Here is a 22,552-nt window from a genome sequence, read left to right on the forward strand (position 1 = left end):
CTTTTATGATAGCCCAGCAAATATTATATTTTTAAACATTTTTCTGAACAGAGCAATATTTCTGCTTTACTTTATTTTGATCTCTGGCTTATTCCATAGGGTCACACCATAAAAGATATGCATCTGCTCCTAAAATTGGTGCGATTATAATTATAATATTATAGATTATAGATTATAATATTATTCTTTATTGGAATAATATTTACATCTGAAATTATATACTTTTATCCCTTTCAATTTATTTATTTATTTATTTTTTTCATATATATTTTCTGGAAGTACCCGTTTCTTTGCTTTGAACGACATTTGAGTAAACTGAAAGCTGTGAATGTCTGTTAGTTTCAAATCCTTTGACCTTAAAAACAATGCATTTGTGTGTTCACAGTATCCAGTCTCATTGCCTTTTTCTGGAGAATATACACTCACTGGCCACTTTCTTAGGTACACCTTACTAGTAAAAGGATGGACCCCCTTTTGCTGTCAGAACTGCCTTAATTCTTCGTGGCATACTTTCAACAAGGTGTTGAAAACATTCCGCATAGACTCTGGTCCATACTGACATGACAGAATCACACAGTTGCTGCGGATTTGTCAGCTGCACATCTATGATGTGATCATAGATCCACAGCATCACAAAGTTGCTCTATTGGATTGGGATCTGGTGACTATATGTGAACATATATGTACATTTATATTTATAAACATACCCACTTCTTTACATAAACACTGCCTTGCTTGTTGTAACATAACTTTCTTATATATTTTTGATATTTTTTATATTTATATATATGCTTGTGAAGTTGAATGTTGAATGTCTGCTGCTGTTAACAACAAGAATTTCCCCACTGTGGGATGAATAAAGGAATATCTTATCTTATCTTATCTTATCTTATCTTATCTTATCTTATCTTATCTTATCTCATCTCATCTCATCTCTGTGGGCAATGCCCCAGTAAATAATAAGCACCCATTAGTTTTGAGGCTTGTATTATGACACATTCAACTTCTACTCAGTAATTATGAGTTATGAGTTATCAGGCGAGGGTTAATTACTTTGTCATGATGTGATCAAATGTAGCCTTGTACATTTTTGTTTCTGGTGGGAAATCTGAATAGCCTGAATACAAAAAAGTTAGAGTAAAAAGGTAACTTTTTTTTTTTTTTTTTTATCTCCAAGCTGTAAATGTCCCCAGATTTCGACATCAACAGGGGGTGCTAACACAGGGCCATGCAAACCTGTTTTTATCATGGTCTGTATCGGTCTTTTATTTTGTGAGTCATGTTTTGAAGTTTCCTGTTTTATTCTGTCAAGTTTCCTAGATTCCTGTCTGTTGTTTTGTTATGTCTGTCTGTGTCATGTTGTGTTTCCTGTTTTATTTTGTTAAGTTCTGGATTTCCTGCCTGATTCCTGGTGTGTCCCTTGATTGTTCATTGGTTTCTCCTGCTTTGATTACTCTCATGCGTCTCACCTCTGTCTTGTCTTCCTTGAGCCCTCTTGTGTAATTATAGCCTTGCCTTCCATTTGTTCCTTGTTGTGTTGTTAATGTCTCCATGTCTTGTTCCATGTCATCTCGTCCATGTTCCTAGTCTTCACGCCACGCTCCTTGTTTTGTTTAGCTCCATGTCATGCTCATCATTCTTTTGATTTTTATATTTGGTATTTCCTGCCTCAATGCAGTGTTCTAAATACCTTTTGTTTGAACTTCCTGCCTCGTCATTAGTCCTGCATCTGGGTCCTCACCTCAACACCCCCTTCCCACGTGACAGTTTTACTACTTGTGTGGGATTAGTGTGTGTGGGAACCATATTTATTCAACATCACAGTAAAATATATACTTAGTCAATCAGCTTCATTGATTCCTCTCTCAACCAGTAGAAAATGTTGTGAACACCTGATTATGCATGTAAAATAAAAAAATAAATAAATACATAATACCGTGATACCGCCAGTATTTTGAAAAACGTGATATCCTTTTTTTGTCATACTGCCCAGCCCTACTCTCACACCAACAAGGCATTTTCATCCATACAACTGCTGCTCACTGGATATTTTTTCTTTTTTTGGACCATTCTCTGTAAACCCTAGAGATGGTTGTGCATGAAAATCCCAGTAGATCAGCAGTTTCTGAAATACTCAGACCAGCCTGTCTGGCACCAACAACCATACCAGGTTCAAAGTCACTTAAATGTCCTTTTTTCCCCCATTCTGATGCTTGGTTTGAACTTTAGCAAGTTGTCTTGACCACATCTACATGCCTCAATGCATTGAATTGCAGCCACGTGATTGGATGATTAGCTATTTGTTTTTAACAACATGTACCTAATAAACTGGCCAGTGAGTATATAATGGTTCTACATTATTCTTGTACACATTTCCTGATAACTCCACACAATAACTCAGTAAGACAATACAGCAATACAGAGTATCCTTTGTTCTAGAATAGTTTTTGCTCTACACAACACTGCAGACCTAAGTGGTATTACATGGATGCACCTCCACCTTGCACTAACAGTTTTAATACTTTTCTTTGTATTGTTAGGATTATTTTTTGATTTTTGTCTTGACGTGTGATACTTGAGACTTTCTGATTCTATTTACAAGTGTGTATAATAACATTACTGACACTTATATAATCAAAATAAAGAATGAGGTCCTCAGTGAGAGGGTCAAGAGCATCAACCTCATTTAAGTTTACTTGGGTTGGGTTGATACATGTGGAGAAAGAAGCAATCAGCTGACTGGGACAGAGAAGGAAGAAAACATATAGTGAGCCTGAGAGACAAAATAGAGAACAATAAGGAGCTGTTTTGCAGTGATAAAAGTTGCAAAGGAGGAAGTCACACAGCTGCAAGGGTCAGGCAGAGAAGAGGAGCGCGGGCGGGGGGCGGGGGGGGGGGGGGGGGGGGGGGGGGTGGATAAGGGCACGGTCTAGGGTGCAGTCCCCAGGGATTGGAGGACCAGTGGCAAGAGGCCCGGGACCAGACCGTCCATCAACAATGGGTGATAATTAATTTTAAATTACGACTTCCCACACCTGTATCCAACCAATTGTATTCATTGTGTTGAAACTATAACATGATAATGTTTTGAAACTTTGGAAAATCATACTTTCTGGGAGGTTAGGCAAGGTTAACAGAACAGACCAGGTCCATGTGGTCCATGTCCATGAATTTCTGTAACCCAATATATGTGGATGGATACAACAAGAGGCTATTGATCATTGGAGTTAGTACTGTCAGACCAGTCGTATGTGGGGCAGATAGAACATTTGTCTAACTGACTTCAGGCACAATGAACATCCAAGATTGCCACATAGGACAAGGGAGTGCAGAGGGTTAGCCTATATAACAAAGGCACTCAATTATATTGTGGGACAGGTTTTCATTAAACACAATGAAAGTTTGAGGAAAAGGAGAGAAAGAATGCATATGAGTATGTCAGTCTTGTACACTGGACTGTGGAAGTATATGTACTGACTGAGACCTATTTAACAGCCAACATAAAATGTGAGGGCCTACCTGTGTGTCATCTTCATAGTTATTTTTATGTTGATCCCACGATCTTAACTCCACCAACTCTTCCTGTAAATCTTCCCTTCTCTCCTGCTGCTTCTTCTCTCTCTCAACCTGACAAAAAAAAAGAAGCAAATAACTACCATGGACAAGCAATTTCCCTTGTGGATCATTAAAGTCTAAGTCTATATACTGATTCCTAATGAACAGCTGACATAAAATGTGAGGACCTACCGGTGTGTCCTCTTCATAGATATTTTTGTGTTGATCCCACGATCTTAACTCCAACTCTTCCTGTAAATCTTCCCTTCTCTCCTGCTGCTTCTGCTCTCTCTCAACCTGCTGAAAAACAGAAGCAAATATCAAAGAGGAAATCATTCTGCAACACTGATTAAAGATAATACAATAAAAGTTGTTTTTACTACTGTTAAACTTGTATTATTGTTTGGTATTAAATATAGATCACCTGTGATCCATTTGAAATCCCTGCTTTACCAATGACCAATTGTAATATGCTGCATGTTTGCATAACTATTTAGATTGTGTTCAGATGTAGCTCCTACACTGATCTGAACCTTTGTTCACACAGTGGAGTCCTGTTCTTTCCCTAGTTAGTAGCCTACATTGGGATACATTGTAGTCTCACTTAGAGTAATGTTAATCTTGAGAAGCTTCTGGATCAGGTAGATTCTATCCAATATTGGATAATTCTACAATACTCTCTGCTGGACACATTCAGGCCCAATAAAATAAAGAGAACTAGTAGATACCTGGTTAGGCGTTCCATGGCGTCCTGTTTTGAGAACAGTTGCGATAGTAATATAGAGAAGGAACAGTATTCCTGGGTTGACATAAACTGGCCAATCATGACTGGTATTTAGGCTGAGGTCATAGGGCAGGGAGCAGTTTCCTGGTATTATGATGTCCTTCAGTCCAAAGAGTCTTAACAGAAACAGAGAAAAAAAAACAGGGAAGGAACTGATCAATGGCATCAACATTATCAGACCAGTAGTATGTGTGACAGCTAGGACTTTACAGCTTCAGCAGTTTTAGTGAAATACAGTGGGTATGGAAAATATGCAGACCCCTTTAAATTTTTCACTCTTTGTTTCATTGCAGCCATTTGCTAAAATAAAAAAAAATCATTTTATTTCTCATTAATGTACACTCAGCACCCCATCTTGACAAAAAAAAAACTGAAATATAGAAATTTTTGCAAATTTATTAAAAAAGAAAAACTGAAATATCACATGGTTTCTGTATGTAAGTGGGAAGAAATAATGGTTAGCAGGGCATGCTGATTTGAAACCCCTAATTTTGGTCACCCAAGATTGCCACATTTGAGTTTGCAGTACATAATGAAACCTGTAATAAAAATTATAGTGTGGGTCAGGTTTTCAGTAACACACAATGTAAAAAACACTTTGAAACTCACAATAAGAAGTGAACATCTGCCTGAGGAAACTAAGGTATGATAAAACTGTGCCTAATGGAAAGCTGACCAGATTAAGTGCTAACAGGGCATCCAAAACATCCTTGGGAACTTTATTAAAATACATGAACGCAGTAAAAACTGAAAAAGTCCCTGAATGGGACAGACAGGGGAAACGAAATCTCACAAACGCATATCTCTAAACTAGAGTATGCTGGAATTTTTTATTTATTTTTTTTTTTTTGAAAAATGCCCCTGAAAGAGTGGTTGTATGTCGCTGGTAGCTCTGTGATGTTTAACTTTTTAGGTTAATCTCAGTGTGTTAATGGTGGTTTTTTGTCTGACTTGTTCTTGTTTTTCTGTGCCTTGAACCAGTCAAAATGGTTTTCGGTCATTTTTGTCTTTTTGTGCTGTTTTTAATTTTATTTTTCTGGACTTTTTGGCTGTCGTTGGTCGGTGACTGTGGTGTTCCGTGGAGCGGGCGTTGAGTCCGGTGGTGTGTTCCAGAGATCAACTGCCCCAGAGTGAGGCCTGAGATTCCCACTAAACTTCAGGAGAAGTGCTGGGGGTGCCAGGCTGGACTTGGAAGTGGAGCAGCAGAGAAAGAGGTTCGGGTTGGTAGCGCTGTCTGTCCTCATGGGGACCATGAGGCGCTTGATGGGACCCAGAGGGAGTGTGTCATGAGAAGTCTATGCCTGGATTCAGACCCTACGGGCGGACACATTCCGTTTGAATTTGAAACACCATGAGACGCATTCCATGCCACTGTTGCTATGCAACTGGCTAAACAAACACATCACCTTGGACACTGTTTTGCCAACTACTTTTGTACATTTGTTCTTAATACCAATTCTGTAATTTTTTTGATTACACGATTTATTTTATTTTGCTAGTTAATACTTATTTTTGTTTTACTTTAATTCAATCTCATTTTATTTTATCTTTCTTGTGTTTTTATGAGTGTTTACTTTTATGTGCAAAGAAGCTACTGTGACAAAGTTATTTCCCTCGTGGATCATTAAAGTCAGTCTAAGTCTAAGTCTATTTGCATTGAAGGTCTGAGACAATGGTTTGAGAGGCAGGATATGGGTGGTTTAATAAAAACTTTGCTTAGTGAAGAGGCTCTGGAGATTAACACAATTGAGTAGCAGCCACCAAAAGTGCTCTTAAATGTACCACTGTATAGTACAGAAACACACACCCAACTTCCTCTTCATCCACTGTATGGCTGCAATGTTTACATTCTCAGGTAGCTGCTCCTTTGGTCTACCAGGCTATTGCAGGACCAATGCACTTAGGCCGCAACTACGCCCACATAGAAGCTGAACACGCTGATGGCTGGATCATGAATGCTCAAAAGCTGGCTATCAGGGCTGCAGTCAGAAGATGTGGATTTCGCACCCTGTCATTAAACGCCTGTGCCACACTTCCATGGGCCACTCATAGCCTGTGGCAGCAGGTTTTTGACACTGTCAATGTATTTTACGACTAGAAATACCAATTGGAAATTGATGGCAGCAAAGTTCATCTGGAACATACTCAAAATATGCTTGATGGACGTGCCCCCTATGCTTCGTTAATGGCGTTGCACTGCCATACAATATCTCCCAAGGAGCACATTGACAAAGACCTGTGGATCACCATGGTGGACAGCACCAGCTGATAGTCGGAAGTACTTAGTCGTCATTGCTGTCTTTTCTGATAACTCTCTGATCAGGTCTAAGCTCTGGATTGTAGTTAGTGAGCAAGGTAGAATTGGGTTGGTACGCTAGAGACATGTCCCCACCAGTATCCAGCCACTAGTGGGTCATCACTACCAATACAATCGCTGACCGTAGTGTAATAAAAACAGAACATACAGGGTTAACAGTAGGTCTCTGCTAGAAGTCCCACTTCTAACTTAAATATCCCTCTCCAATTGGCTCTCTCAGTTTCCTGCTGATGATGTGATTGCCTGTCCCCGCTGTCACTCCATCCGCTTGTAATGCTACTTGCAACCTGCTGCTAGTTGGACAGGACATGAGGCGGCAGTGCATCTATCCGCAACTGCAAGTGTAAGTTGTCAACATGTTGTTCTGCCTGGGTCATGTCAGCTAGATCAGTGGTGTCATTTACATTTATATTTGTTCCTGTTTACGTGTGTGTGTGTGTCCTTTTTTAAAGGGTGTCAGGGAAAAGTAAATCGATATAAGACACTTCTTTTGGAGTCAAAGTGTAAGTTACTTCAAGTGTATATAACTGTAGAGGCTCAACATACAGATATTGAAGAATAGCAATAACATTTAGGCAGGAGGAGGTAGAGGAGAGGCTTGAGGAGATAGAGAAGAAGGAGATGGAGGAGGAGAAGCTGAAGTCAGTTGACACTAATCGGCTTGTTCAAGGGTTCAAATGTTATTTCATTTATACCCCCTTCATTTATTCTTCGAAGTTGCCTCCTTGTCTTTCATTAGCTGCTTTGACCTATAACACTGCAGAATGCATTAAATTCTTGTATCCTCCTTATACAGTGGTAGAAAGTTTTCAGACACCCCATGCATTTATGAAATATTGCATTAAGAATCACTCTTAGGTCTTCAAGTGCAATTTTAGTACAGTCACAGAGAAAATACTAAACAAATCCTAAATCAGTCATTAAAAAATTAAAATTGATTGGTAACATAAAAATACATAAGAACTTTTGAGTATTGGGTCATTTTGGTTTTAGTGGTCCACTAATGAAAGCTGTGCTTTTTATTAAGAGACACATTTGTCTGTTGCCATGCTTCTGTCTATATCTATATAAAGCCACTACATTTCAAAGTTCTTGAAAGACAAAAATGGCTAAAACAAGGAACATATCACAGGAAACACAGTGCAAAAAAAGATACAAATCTCAGTCAGCAATGATACAGCAAGATTGCCAGGAAATGCAAAAAAAAACGAAATCCAAATGGCAAGTTATACTCATATATGGAACTGATTCTGGATATACCTGGCAAAAGTGTTGACAGAAACTTTCAGTGTGCTGACATTATGGGATCCTCCTTATGTAAACTTCAGACATGGCTAACTGATAAACAGCTGGTTAAATGATACTGACACAGGATACCTTTCAAGGAGCCTGACATAACACAATGACGTAATAGATGTGAGAGAAACTGGCGTAAGTCCCAGTGTAATGCTCCACACATACCTGTCATTCCATACATATCTGTGCAGAGAACGCACTCTCTGCAAACTTCTCTGCTCTAATTCACATTTGCTTCTTTGTTCTACTGGTCTCCAAACTCACATATTGCCTAATGTTAACAGTCACCACAAAAAAAAAAAAAAAAAAGATGTTGTAAAGTACTGATTTCAAGTAATAGTGGCTTGGGAAAAGGTTTTGACACAGTAGAGAATGTTTTTTTTTTTTTAAATTCTAAAATATCTCTCCCAGTAAAGTAATCACTATGGACTGATTATGGATAACTGAAAAAATTCATGGCTTCATGTAACGTGTGCTGCAGCCTTACCTGGACCAAAGATAATGTGGGGGGAAGAGGGCCTGAGCCAGGACACTCTGGTACAAGTAAAGACAAATCATGTGACCAGCAGTGAAGAAGCCCACCATCACACATAATGCATTGAACCCCAGGTGGCTGATGGGAAGATGACACGCCCACCATGTGCACACGCCAATGAAAAGCAGGAAGTAGATGGCAGAGAAAGCAGAGGGCAGTATGATGCCTGGGAAGAAATGATCAGAGATATATATTCAGTATTATTCACAGGCAGCCATTCAGAAAAACAACTTGAACTTAAATGCTTGCTTCACAATCCTCAGATTTACAACTAGTAAGATAAGATAAGATAAGATAAGATAAGATAAGATAAGATAAGATAAGATAAGATAAGATAAGATAAGATAAGATAAGATAAGATGACTTAGATAATAATTTATTTTCCTGGAGTTCCACCGTCCCTGTGGAATCATGGGTGTATTGTTTGCTTTCTAGCCTGGAGATTAAACATCACACACGTGTGTGGTCACAAGCTTTCAGTTCATATCTACAGTAGGTTATTTCATTATATTATTGACAACCAGAGCAGACTATTTTCTTTCACTCATTTTCCTTACCCTTTCTGATGTAGGTATTTTATGTCTCCCTGTCTCTTGTTCATATGCTACTGTGCTATTTGTGTTGTATGTGTAACTCCTCATAACCCCCATTCAGCTAACAAAAAAAAAAAAAAATGAAAGAAGAAAAAAATAAATAATTGGCACCCAATTGGCTCCCACCAATGGGTGCCGGCTCCAGTCATTCACTTCGAAGAGCTGACTCCGGCTTGTATGCGACCAACACATCACTAATGAGAAGAAGCTACCACAACAACTGGAAATGAGGAGCACCACGGTGAAAGAAAATGTTGATAGGCTGGTGTTTCTTGCCAACAATCTCTAGGTCTAGACCTAATGTTATTGCCTTTTCTGTATAAGCTGTAATTGTTTCCATTAAGTTGCACTTTGTAATTGATTGATTGATTTTTATATTATTAAGCATTTGTTCTTATAGTTCCATTTTGCACTAAAACTATCCACATAATGTTTGTTTAAAAGTAGTGTAATAAAAATACAAATGTTTTCCCTAACATGATGGATAATCGTGGTTACAATATTGATCAAAATAATCATGATTATCATTTTGGCAATAATCGTGCAGCCCAAATGCAAGTCTTCAAAACTTAGTTTCAAGCAAAGCCCTTTTATTACGCCTTTTATTAGATTTTTTCAATTTTGAAATATGTACATAATGTTAACCAGGTATAACCAGATGGAACAAATTAGAGATAACACACCCTCAGCAATATTTAATGATGTCCTAAATGGGAAACATTGTTACACAGAACTTACCTGCCAAAGCCAGGAGGCTGATGGCCAAAACCCTCCCCAGGTCCTGAAGAACTTTCCGGGCTGAGGCCTTCAGACGCTCAGCCAGCTGCTTGGCTCTGGTTGCTGTGGAAACCACCTCATTGAGGTCACCTGCTAACGACATCTCTTCTTCGTCCTCTTCATCTCCCGATGTCTCTTCCACTTCATCTTCATCTCCCAGTTTCTCCTCTTCATCATCTTCGTCTTCATCATCATCTAACTAAAGTGGGCAAGGAATAAAAATAATTGTGCTGTCACTAAGTTAGCACTGCGTGGGTTCTACTTCAGTCAGTGCAGCTGCAGCATCTGGAGAAGAATTTCCATGTATTCATGATCACATCTTAGAACTATTACAAACTCCAAACTGATAGAACTAGTTTTTGCGCTTATGACAATAAACAGGTTAGAAATTACTGTAACAGAAAGACAAACAAAGCACTACACCTGGACAGGAAAGGAAGGTGGGGAGGGAGGAGATAAATCAGACACACATGAGTGAAAAGAAAACTCTACTAAGCATCACAAAGAAGGACAAACAGAGGAGTGAGAGAAAGAAACTAAAAGTAAATCCAGGTTTTGGACAACTATTGCCCAGCAACACAAATATACTGCCACCCCACTTCCCCTCACACACACACACGCACATAGCAACTCACAGATGTAATGTTGGCAGCAGCAACCATTTCTCTGTTCCTGACCAATTTGCTGCAGAGGATGACTGTTACCAAGGAAACCACACATACACCTAGGTCAGGACACAGAAGTCGTAACACATTCCAAGGATCATCCAAGGGAAGCCTACAACACACAAGGAAATAAGGTCAAGTAACGTTATAGGATATATATAGCCGTATATATCAGTGGCATTTAAAAGGGTTTGAACCTATCATCAGTGGATTTTCACACAGTAGACAAAAACATCAAACAAATGAAAAAAGTATGATTTGTTACTGGTTTATTCAAGGAAATTATCCTGTAGTAGCAGGATTCCCAAACTCCAGAGTGCCATGGCCCACTTTAAAATCTGAAAATCTGTCGCGGCCCACCCAACAACTCTGATCAACACACAAGACAAATTATTTCTTCTTTTTATTTCATGAACAAAGCAATACGTTACGTTCCGGCTCAAAAGTTGATCAGATAAATGAAGAATAAAACGTAAAATGTTTTTTTTTTTATTAGTTGTAAATACTTTTTTAAATTAAAATTTTTAACCATAAATATTTAATGGTTACTTAAAACAAAATAGAAAATGACCTCTCACGGCCCACCTGCAGTACCTTCGCAGCCCACCAGGGGGCCGCGGCCCACACTTTGGGAATCATTGCTGTAGTACATATCTGGGAAAGGATTACAAGTTAAGTTCAAGGTCAAATTAGAGTCCAGAAGGCCTCTCTCACATTGACTAATGTTAATGTTCATGAATCCATCATTAGGAGAACAATGAACAACCATGGTGTGATGGCAGAGTAGAAGGACAAAGCCACTGGTCTCCAAAAAGAACACTTATGCTGGTCTGCAGTTTCATAAACATCAGGTGGACAAGCCAAGAAGACTATAGGGGAAATGTTTTTCTCAGTTTAAATAAGAGGCTAATGTATGTAAGTAAACAACACTGCAGTCCAGCATTAGAACCTCATCTTCTATGAAGGGAAATGCTCTTGTTCGGACCTCTTTTGCTGCATCTGGGTGGGGAAAGCTCACCATCATTGACGGACCAATGAATTCAGAATTATACCAACAAATTCTAAAAGACAATATCAGGACTTCTGTCCATGAGCTGAATCTGAAGACTGACTGGGTCATGCAGTACAACAACGAACCCAAGCACACAAGTCGTTCTACAAAAAAAATGGTTACGTCCTGTCCTTAATCCAATAGAAATGTTGTGGAAGGACCTGAAACAAGCAGTTCATGTGAGGAAACCCACCAACATCGCAGAACTAACTCAGAACTAACTCGGAACTCAGAAATGTAGCTGTCATTGATGCACAATGGGGTCAAAGCAGATAGTGAAAACAAGGGTTCACTTAGCTTGGCACTTCACAGATATGTACAAATTATTTAATTTTACTGAATAAACAAATTAAAAAGTGCAATATGTCCATTTCATTTGTTAGTTTGGGGTTCCTTTGTCTACTTTCAAAACTTGTGTAAATATCTGCAATGTTTGGAAAAGCTGTCAGAGCTAATCTGGAGTAGAATTTCTGCAAATGGAATGTGAGATTTGGTCAGAACTGGTGAATACAAAGAGATACTGGGGGATTCATCATGCAAGCACTCAGGAGAAATGTATTATGCGGCACGACACTGTCAGCGTCAACAGAACTGCCAATATCCCAAAGAAGTCCATAGTCAACAGATTCTTTGCCCTCACGGAAGCCTGACCTCAACCTCAAATAAATTCAAATAAACTCAGATTACACAAAACGAAAGAAGACAATGAAAGAGTCTGAATTCACGGAAGAACTGTGGCAAGATCCAAATTTAGTTTGAAAAAAAATTCCTACAAAGTACCTCCAATAGTAAAAAAAAAAAATTTGCTCCACACACACACAACTGATTTTTTCTTCTAAATCTTGTCCCCAAATCAGTTCTCCTACGATCAGTGACAGTGATAGAAATAACTTGTACAACACAAAGAGAAGTTACATACCTGGACAGTCCAGTATATCTGGTGATGTTGTCCCATTTTGAACAATTATCGCCGATAGCGATGTCGAGAGGAGGATATGTGTACAGTACCGTCTGGAAACAGATATGAGCCAGTACAAATAGTAGACTGGTGGAGAATACCGTTTTGATAAACCAACCTGTGTGACCTGGAAGACAAGCAGAAAAGAAAGAAATAAGAAACGATGTTAAATATACAACATCATGAATAGAAATCACATCAATTACATAATTACAAAGAAAAACATAGTACAAGTGATTACGCATCTGTGATGAATACTGAATTGACAGACAACCTCCATCTGAAGCAGCCAAAGACTGTGATGAAAATGAGATTGGAGGTGGGGGCGGATTCAGATTACCAACCGATACTCTATAGTTCCCCTTCAAAGACCTCACAGAAGAGTTGGCAGTGACACAAATGAAGGAGACTCCAAGGGCACAAGAACAGCTGCAGTCAGAATAGAGGTCTGCATTGGCAGGAAGTGGAGTGCTTCCAGAGAAGTTATAAGACAAAGGGCTCTGGTTGGAACTGTTGCAACAGGAAGAGCACATTCCGAGCTGCCACAAGCAGAACAACGAAGGAGAGTCAACAGTCAATAGTCTCCTTCTGGAACAGGTCCATGCAGAAGCTGCATGTGCAGCAGCAGGCTGGTGAGAGCCTGGACAAGGCGAGAGAACTTGGACAAGGTGAGATAACCTGATAAGACTTTGGACAGTCTGACTTCAACTGTATGAGATTCCTGGACCAGGCAATTTATGATACAGTGCTGAGGCCCATTACTCTTCACACATGGTGAAAGGCTGAGTCTGCTTCCTGGCCCCAGTGTAATGGGAGAGGAACCCTAGCACCTTCTCAGCAAAAGTCGTGAAGTCGGTAGTATTAGCACCATTACCTGGTGACCCAGGCATATGGGTAAATGGTCAACAAAGCCATCAGATTGAGGAAATTCCACCAAAGATGTCAGGCATCCCCAACACTAGACCTCACAGTGGCCAAGGCTGGCAGGCTCGCAAATTTGGAATTTACAAATCCACATGATTCTGTGTCCTTTTCCAGCAGTAACAGCTAGCTACTGTTTTTCCAAAGTCTCCTGAGACATTGTAGTCATCATAGACCTCCACAAACATGTTGACACTGAACGAAGCCTGAGTCGCATTACATTGATTAGAAACACATCTTAAGAGATGGACTCTAATTTGGCCTTGAAATTAATTCAGTAATCCTGGAGGTGCACTTACTGTTGCAACTCACAAATATGTAATATTGGCCCATTTTCACAAGTAAACAAATACAGAAGTATAACATTTCTGCTTAATTTATTTTGTCTGGGTTCTTATTGTTTAGTTTCAGGACTTCTGAAAAACAAAATACTGTTTTGAATCATTTTTAAGCAGAAAGGTAGAAAACTGGGGTTGCTAAGGGTTTCAAAAACATTTAAGCAGCACTGTATATACAGTAGCATCAACAATAATCAGGATGCTCTCTTGATTTCTTTACATAACCCAGGGCTTAAAACCCCCAGAGCAAGCACTTAATTGACAGTGGCAAGAAGAAACTCCCTATTAACAAGGAGAAACATTGAGCAAAATCCAAATCATATGAGGGGGACCCATCTGCTTGAGGCCTGCCAGGTAGAGACAGGAAGAGAGACGAGAGGAGAGAGAAGAGGAGAAGAGAGCAGCAGATAGAAGTAGATTCATATATGCATCTGGATAAAGCATATAACATGATACAAACCAGAGTACATGCTACTACAGTAGCTGATGCATGTAACACAGGAGAATTAAATGAATAGAGCAAGCATTTAATGCAGTTAAGAATAATCAAGAGCACATATGAACTGGGGGGATAAAAGGTAGTTTGTTTGATTTTTCATTAAGAATTATTTACTTGTATGGTACTTGTTAATTTACTTATATAATGTATGGTACAATGACACAAAAAATCACTGTGTAAGTTCTAGATTGTATGTCTATGTGAAAAACTGAAACCGGACCCAAAACCAGAAACAGATATAATCTTACAGAAGGTATGCATATATATGTATATATGTATGGATAGGGTATGCATGTGACATCACAACCAGTGAAGTCTCGCTGGTTACAGCCACTGAGTGGCAAAAGGTGACAGTTGGGCTTGGAGATATACTGCATTAGTTTGAATCATAGGCTTTAATAGTGTCTAAATTGTAAAAATAATAATAAAAAAAAAAAAAGGCGAAGAACTGTTGTGCGATTGATCGTACCAACAGATTTGAGAAGCAGTTAGTTTTTACAGATATTAATTTATGTTTTATTTTTCTGATGAAGTAATACCTTTAGCCACTTCTTAAGTTACTTCCTGGAGGGCTGTCAAATAAGTTTGTGGATGTTGTTGTTTTGGTGCAGTTTTGGCCAACAGTAACCATTTCAGTTCCAACACTAAATAACAATAAATGGAATATTTCATCCTTTTAACATCCGGTCTACAGTATTGTATGGCTAAAGCTCTTAGCGTTAGCATCTTTTATTAAGTTACATTTATAATATAATTGAAATGACCTCAAACTGAGGCTAATCCACTTTTCAAAGTCATATTAGTTAGTATGGATCATTGTGGAGTCCAATTGTACTTAATTTGATCTGGAAATCCACATTTTCCCCGGCCTCACATTCACACCTAGGGTCAATTTAGAGTCACCAATCAATTGTTTTAAATTGAAATCTGTGGCTGATTTTTATTAGGTCAGCTATTGGGACCCAGATACTCAAACGTATATAAAGTACTAGAGACTGTGAGTTGAGTAAAAGTAAAAATACTTAACAAAAATGTGATTTGAGTACAAGTTGAAGTGTTCTTTAAGCACCACACATAAGTGAAAGTACTAAACACTCAACATTTTTTACTTAAGTATTGCAAGTAATTTTTTTTTTAATATTTACTACTCAAGTACTGAAAGTAAAAGTACTGTGTAAGTATTGTGTTATGTAGTTATTAAAGAATGTGGCCAAAAGTTTGAATATCATTGTTGATATTATTTTAAATATTAAGCATACAGGACATTCATGATTCCTTTGGCTGTAACAGCAGTACAAGGATGGGTAATCGCCTGTTGGGACACTATGTTCAACTTTGATGTAAACTGATGAAACATAACGTTACCGAGAACTCGCAGTATTGAGACCCAACGCTAAAGTTGGCTAGTGAACATGAACTTGCTAGCGAGCCAGCTAACCTTGTGTCCGACTATTCACTGTATATGGTCTAATCCGACCACACCGCTTCCCCATTTTGCCTGTTTGCCGAGGTGGGCAGCTTGACGACCTTGTTTACATAGTAACGGTTGCTAGGATGTATGATTGGACAACGACCGTTTGGGGGTGGGGTTTTGCGAAAGGTCAATTGTAACGAGTAACAATGCAGACCATAAAAAAATGTAAATATATCTTTTTATACCCTTATTTTTATTCTTTAGTCCATCCATATCTTATATCTTATCACATCTAACATTATTTTAGTACTTAAATACAGTAGGGAAGTAGTTCATATTCGTCACTGTTCATCTCTGCAGATATCCTACAGCACACTTCAGAGTAAAGCCAGTAGACTGACCAGCTCCGAAGTTGCAGCATGGACTTTCAATGGCAACATCTAGACCAAAACAATGATGCTGTTCCGGGATATCCTGAAGGGTGGCTTTAATATTTACTATTTATTCAACTGACTTTGATTTCACTGATGTGAATTATTAACATTTACTATAATAAAATAATACTCTAACATCCAAGTTGTTTGGTTGAGTGTTTGGTTGTTTGAGAAAATTGAAATTAGTTTTATTGTTTGATATACAGCATAAAAACAGCAAATAAATCAAAACCACTCTAATACAATAAAATGCATTATACAGATCTTTGAATGTCAAATATATATACATTAATTTTTCATCATTTTTAAATGAAAAGGAAAGACGGTTGTGTTTTTCAACTGCTGTCCAAGATGAGTTGAAATTGTCATCAAATACAGTGCTGTTCCTGTTAAAGAATGACTTAATTAATTCTTTCATTCATAATTTTGTTGTTGTGTACACCCCGACATGGGGAGATGATACAAATTCTAGAACATAATGAGCTGAGTTTCTCACTCACTGAAAGCACACAGTTGTTGTTAATTTATATTTTATCTGGTTATCTGGTTAGTTATTTTAAACAACCACATGAATATAATATTATAAATCACACCCTCAAAGTCTTCATACATTCCTCCAGCCTGCAGGGGCGGAGAGTGTTGTTAATTCATCAGCAAATCAGTGCAGACTTAAGTTCAATGACACACTGAGGATGTGATGGCGAGGAGGTCAGCACCTTACAAAAATAGGGCATTCACGACCAACTCATCAATTCACAAGAATAGGTGAAAGAGATACGTGGAATTTGCTGCCCAGCACTAATCCTTAATCAAGTCAATCAAATCAAGCCTTAATCAAATCATCATCTCCACTAGTACATTCAGATATAAAAAGTTATTCCTTTCTTTGTATACAAACCACAGTCAAAAACATAACATGCTCTGTACGGATTAGAACAACGTAATGTTCTAAATGTCTGTTCAAGTTTTGTTAAGCTGGCGTTTATGTTTTAAGTTAACAGTACAGACATCTGAAAAAATGGTGGATAAACGTGTTGTAGCCAGACCAGTACACCTGAAAGCAGTAAACCACCTCAGCTTCTATATCAGTGCTCCTCTTGGCTAAATGAAGCATTGCAACACACACTGTATGAGAGGCGTTACCAGTCAGGCCTGTACTTACTACATCCCTCTGGGGAAAATCTTTCCAGGTAATAATTTAATAATTATTTTGCCCTTCATTGATCCCCCATGGCTAAATTATTTCTCTGCATTTATCTCTATCTCAAAGCTGCTCACTGTCACAGATCAGTCTGAAATTAGTAGTTCTAAAACCACACAACTAAGCTCGCTTTGCAAGTCAATTTGTTCGATTTTACAGTGCAGCATATCTCTGTATCCTGATTATCAGGCTCAAGACATAAAATATTGTCAAGTTGAAGGAGGTGAGGACCTAAATGTAGGACAAAAAGTGTGATGAGCCTATGGTTCCAAATAAACGTGTCTTTATTAAACACAAGACGTTGCCAAAGGCAGGATATCCAAAAGAAAAAGAAAAACACAAGAATGTAGAAAACCTGGCACAGCATGAAAACACAGGAGACCAAAAACAAAACACAGAAGCTGAAACATGACGACAAAAGCCATGAAGACACAAACTACAACGACACAACAGAGAACAAAGCGAAAGACAGGGCTATGTATACACACAAGGGGGCTGAGGGATGACAAGACACAGGTGAAACTAATGAGAGCGATCACACATGGAGAAACCAATAAGCAATCAAGGGAAAACATGAGGAGGCACAGCAGGAAACCAAGAAAAATTAACAAAATAAAACAGGAAACTCAAAACACGTTCACAAATAAAAGCAAAAGGACACCGAATCATGACAAATATACAAGATTGGACTTCAGCAAAGAGTGAGTAAGGCTGAGATCAAATGGACCTGCCTTCAAGACAAAATGTTTGTTTCATAGTTTCAAGCCAGACCAATAAAAATGAGAAAAAAATAGAGAAAATGCTGACAGCGGTGAAAACATTGCACAACCTTCAGTGAGATTCAAACTGAAGAAATCCAACATAAGCTCTACAGCAGGATGTTGCTTTTAATGTCTACTGTGTTTGCAAAAGCTCAGCTGCACAGTAATCAGGAAACAAAATGTTGGGGAAGAATATGAGCATAAGGAGAACAAAAAATACTAGTTGCACAATACTAATTGCTGCATCACTCTGACTAGATGGTTGTGGCCACAGCACTTCCATAGCACCATAGGTAATACCTTCCTGGCTAAACATCAGGGGAGGAAGTGCCTGCAGCGTCATATCCAGGCCTGGATGTCACACACAACAATATAATGGCATACCTTTTCCATTGCCTACAGGAAAAGCATCATAAAGAGCCAATCACCAGGCAAACATAGATGTTTGCATGATCATTTCCAACATTCTCTGTTCCTTTCCGTGTTTTTTAAAACCTTATAAAACTTCTAATCATAATCAAAATATATCAGCGTCGATGTGGCCAGAGTATTCACTGTATTCCAAAATATAGCAGAACACTAGAAAGACTGAAGCCATTAGAGCAAACGTGGGGAAAAAGTTTTTCTACTTAAACTGTATTGATCACACAGGGGGAAACAATTTTTGTGCATCTCTAACCACTAATCCACATCTCCTCAAAATGTATGTCAAAAGCAGGATTCGCCTCCCACACTACAACATCTTCATCATCTACCCAACTTCTGACCCTAGTTAAATGCTGTGAGTGACGTGAATTGTGACGTTAAATGTAAATACATAGTCTGTGTTGTGTGGAACGAGGTTGGAATGAGTGAAGAACATTCTGAACGCTTGTCAAATCCATTATTTGGTATCCATTATCAATATCTCATACAACATGCATCAACTAGATCCTGCACTGTTGTTGGGGTGTTTAAATGTTTAGATGCTGCGTGAAAGTTTTAGTCAGATATATGCATTACCTTGTACCTTCTCAGGTGGTACAGTGGATAACATTTTGATGGAAATAATTGCAAAAACACAACAGTACTAAATACATGCCATATATTATTCACACAGAGCACAAAGCCAGTCATTGACAAGAACAAATACCTGTTGTATGCAAGAGAGAACAGGCAAACTAAAGTCTGTTACAATGACAAAAATGTCTGAGGTAAAATAAGGAGGAGTAAAACGCTGACTCACAAACATACATGGCCTTACCTCTGATTGTGTGTTTGTTGGGCCACAGGAACCATGGTAGCAACAGTAGGTAGAGGAAGTAAACCAGCGACAGGAGGTTGTAGCGAAAAAGGCAAGCTACAAAGACAGAAACAGTACAGTCAGAAAACAAACACACGTTTTAAGTTGCAGTTGAACTCTGACATTAAACATGTGCCTGAACAGACACAACATTCCAAAATGTATCCTTTAACAGACAAATGTACAAAAATATAAAATGTGCTGTTCATTAGCATTGTCAACTTGGCAATCTTTCCATCTGTGAGTTGTTACACATGGACCTGTATATACAGCTTCTTTTTACCGGAGTTGCGTTGACATTTGAACATTGAACATGTTCAGTATAAAGTCTTCCCATCTGTTTTTAAGTTCAAAGTTAGGAAAGTCTGACTGCACACCGTCAGTATTAATAACTTAATAACATCTATCGCAAACGGACTCTGTCAACAGTTTTAAAATTTGGTAAGACACTTTTCCAGGTTTTATGTTTTTGTTTGTTTTTGCCGCACCCAGGACATTTTCTGCGACAGGAGGGTGGTATGACTAATGGGAATAACTACTTAGACAACATTTTATTGTGCTACATGTGGAACATTTTGGATCTGTAGTTGGTCAGTGTCTTGTCTCTTACACAGTACCATCATGAACAAAGACATTAAACAGCAGGAGAATAAGTCCAAACATTCAGCCAGCCATAAAGGATTGCTGATTGATGGCACTACAAGGTTCTTCCAGTTGGTAGTTTCAAAACGACCCAGTAGTCTGTCAATGCTGCAGTTTTGACAACCCTCTCTGTCCTCCTTACAACCAGTTAAGTATGGATTGAAGGGATGTAACCAGAATGTCAATATCTGTGCTGCACAGCTTCTTCCTATTGGCAGAGGTGGACCAATGGCATTTGTTTGCAAACCACCAACAATCGCCACCAAGCTGATTGGGAGATTTGCATCTCTGTCAAGAGAGAGGCAGGTCCAGATCTATGGGAAGAGAGTTGCTATGTTTTAGTACCCCTCTTTTTTCCCCTATCGAAGTCACTTTGTTAATGTTGGGGAACCTGCAGCGCATCAAAGAATGCTTGCGTAATAACCTGTCAGTAGCAAGGGATTGGCACACATTGTCGTCATTGCAGGAAGTGAAAGGAAACTCGGTAGACAGGCCTATTTCTCAATATCCTTGTTCTCCCTCTGATACAGTGCCACAGAGTGGGTGTGTCTTTTGCAGCCGTCTTGCCTACTTGGCCAGACAAGATGCTGGGAGGGGATTTATCATAATTGGGACATTTTGAACATTTACTGCATGTTCTCCAAATATGTGAAGACAGTGATGAGTCTGCTCAGAAAGTGAGAAGCGGAGATCTTGACCTACATAAAGGCAGAGAGTCTTATTATGGCAGATGGAAAGTTCTCAGTGTTGCCTTGTAGTGTGTTTGTTAAGCTGCCCAGAATTAGAATGGCACACTAACCAGTACACATGCCCCAACCCTCAACCTCCACCCAACTTCTGACCCAATAATTTGATTCTTCATCTTTGCAGGTCCACTCAGGAGGAAGGAAGCCCTTCTTCATTTTCAGTAATCTAATCAGGTTCTTGGAGTTCTAACTCCAAAGTGTCACTAAACGGAGTGACCCAGTGAGCCCTGAAATCCAACATACATTTCATATAACTACTAAAGGGTGTAAAGAGACCACAAACAGGATGAGCTATGTAATCTGGGTATTTCTATAGATTTTATATGAAACATTATTTGTCACCAAAAACTCAAAGAATAATATGCACATTCAAGCAATGTAACTTTTTCAAAACCAGGGTGAATTGTGTTACTTCAGAAATACATGATAAAATAAATCACTGCAGGGCCATAATTTAGCCATTCCCCTTCACCCCTTATTTTGGTGGGTTCTCCTGTTCACCATTTTCAACTTCAATATCTTCAAATAAAAGTTCACTTTTGCTCTACCTGGATATTCTTCCAATGAAAGAATTTAGTTGCGAAGCCTAATAAAAATCCAAAGACTAGAGTAGGGTTACAGAACTGTTTGTGCTTGAACTTCTAACAAAAACTATATATTATTATTAACCTATTGTAGATGAAGAACGAATTCAGTTCTAACACTTCATAACTTGGACACCTTATAAGAAGAGTAAGTTAAGGACTGGTATAGGAAGCGGTTTTGTATAAAACATACTGAGCCATCAAGAATGTCTGGATCAATCCAGATACTTATTAAGCAGATGAATGATTCTCAGAGAAGACCATAACTGCCCCCAACCATAGAATCAGTTTCCATACACAAAGAAAGTACAGATGAGTTCCTCCCTGCTGTCCAGTTAATCATCAAACACACCCAAAAAGATGTCTATGGACCAATGTGATAACAAGCCACAGGACCTATCTCTTACCAGCACCCTGTCCTCTATGCCTGTTATGTTATCTTTGAATGTTTATATTCCTTTCTTTTTGGGTAGTTCCCAATGGACCAGCAGTCCTGACTTGATGTGTCTCTCTGTCTGTTTATTGGAAGACATTACGGTACTGAAATAAAACATTTCTAATAAAAAAAATAAAAAAGGTTAAAGGGTAAACGACCTTTGTTGTTTACCCTTTTTTTCAGAATCTCCTTTCCTGCCAACTAACAAGAACAAAGGTACTGTGATAATTGGTCTGGTGTCCAACGGAACATTAAAATGAGCAACAAACATTTTGACATAAAAGAAAACCGTCAGTAAAATGTATCTTGTGTTGCCGGCCTTTCCACGCCTCATGTTGAACTTAAATACAGGTCTTCAAAACTCTTAAATTTTGGTTCCTGAATAAAGCGGAGAAGATTAGAGAGAGGTGAAGCCAGGATATGCTGTGAAGCTGGAAAACGTGGGCTTCACATTCTTCTTCTCCTTTCTTTCCTTTTATGATGATCTTCAGGGCAGTGCCCAGGCATGTCGAAATCTACTTTGAACCTATTTCTCCACGGCTGGCAAAATGACAGCGATCATATCAGAGACTCTGTCATATCCAACCAGTGCTAACAGCAGCTATTTTACACTACAGCCAGTTCTTTTCGTGTATTTTATTCCACATCTCACATAAGAAGAGGGGAAACCAAAGAGCCTGCTGCAGAACTCATCAACACTTAGGGCAGCAAAGCTATACACGATGAAGGGAACGTGTTGCCCAATGGTTTTTTGGAACATTCT

General features: G+C 38.7%; 1 protein-coding gene across 2 annotated transcripts in view; it reads right to left on the reverse strand.

Annotated features, from left to right (window-relative positions):
* Positions 1-22,552, reverse strand: part of piezo1 (piezo-type mechanosensitive ion channel component 1) — a 78,449-nt gene that overhangs the window by 50,217 nt on the left and 5,680 nt on the right. The window contains exons 2-9 of one of the 2 annotated variants that reach the window (XM_047602789.1): positions 19,343-19,438; positions 12,493-12,658; positions 10,493-10,634; positions 9,819-10,056; positions 8,440-8,653; positions 4,284-4,455; positions 3,748-3,852; positions 3,520-3,627 (exon numbers count right to left, since the gene is read on the reverse strand). In XM_047602789.1, the coding sequence (XP_047458745.1) occupies positions 3,520-3,627; positions 3,748-3,852; positions 4,284-4,455; positions 8,440-8,653; positions 9,819-10,056; positions 10,493-10,634; positions 12,493-12,658; positions 19,343-19,438 (1,241 nt within the window). Of the gene's footprint in view, positions 1-3,519; positions 3,628-3,747; positions 3,856-4,283; positions 4,456-8,439; positions 8,654-9,818; positions 10,057-10,492; positions 10,635-12,492; positions 12,659-19,342; positions 19,439-22,552 lie in introns of both variants that reach the window. The other variant, XM_047602788.1, reaches the window with a different exon arrangement.

The sequence above is a fragment of the Mugil cephalus genome, chromosome 13 (genome assembly GCF_022458985.1).
Source record: "Mugil cephalus isolate CIBA_MC_2020 chromosome 13, CIBA_Mcephalus_1.1, whole genome shotgun sequence".
In the NCBI taxonomy this organism is placed as follows: domain Eukaryota; kingdom Metazoa; phylum Chordata; class Actinopteri; order Mugiliformes; family Mugilidae; genus Mugil; species Mugil cephalus.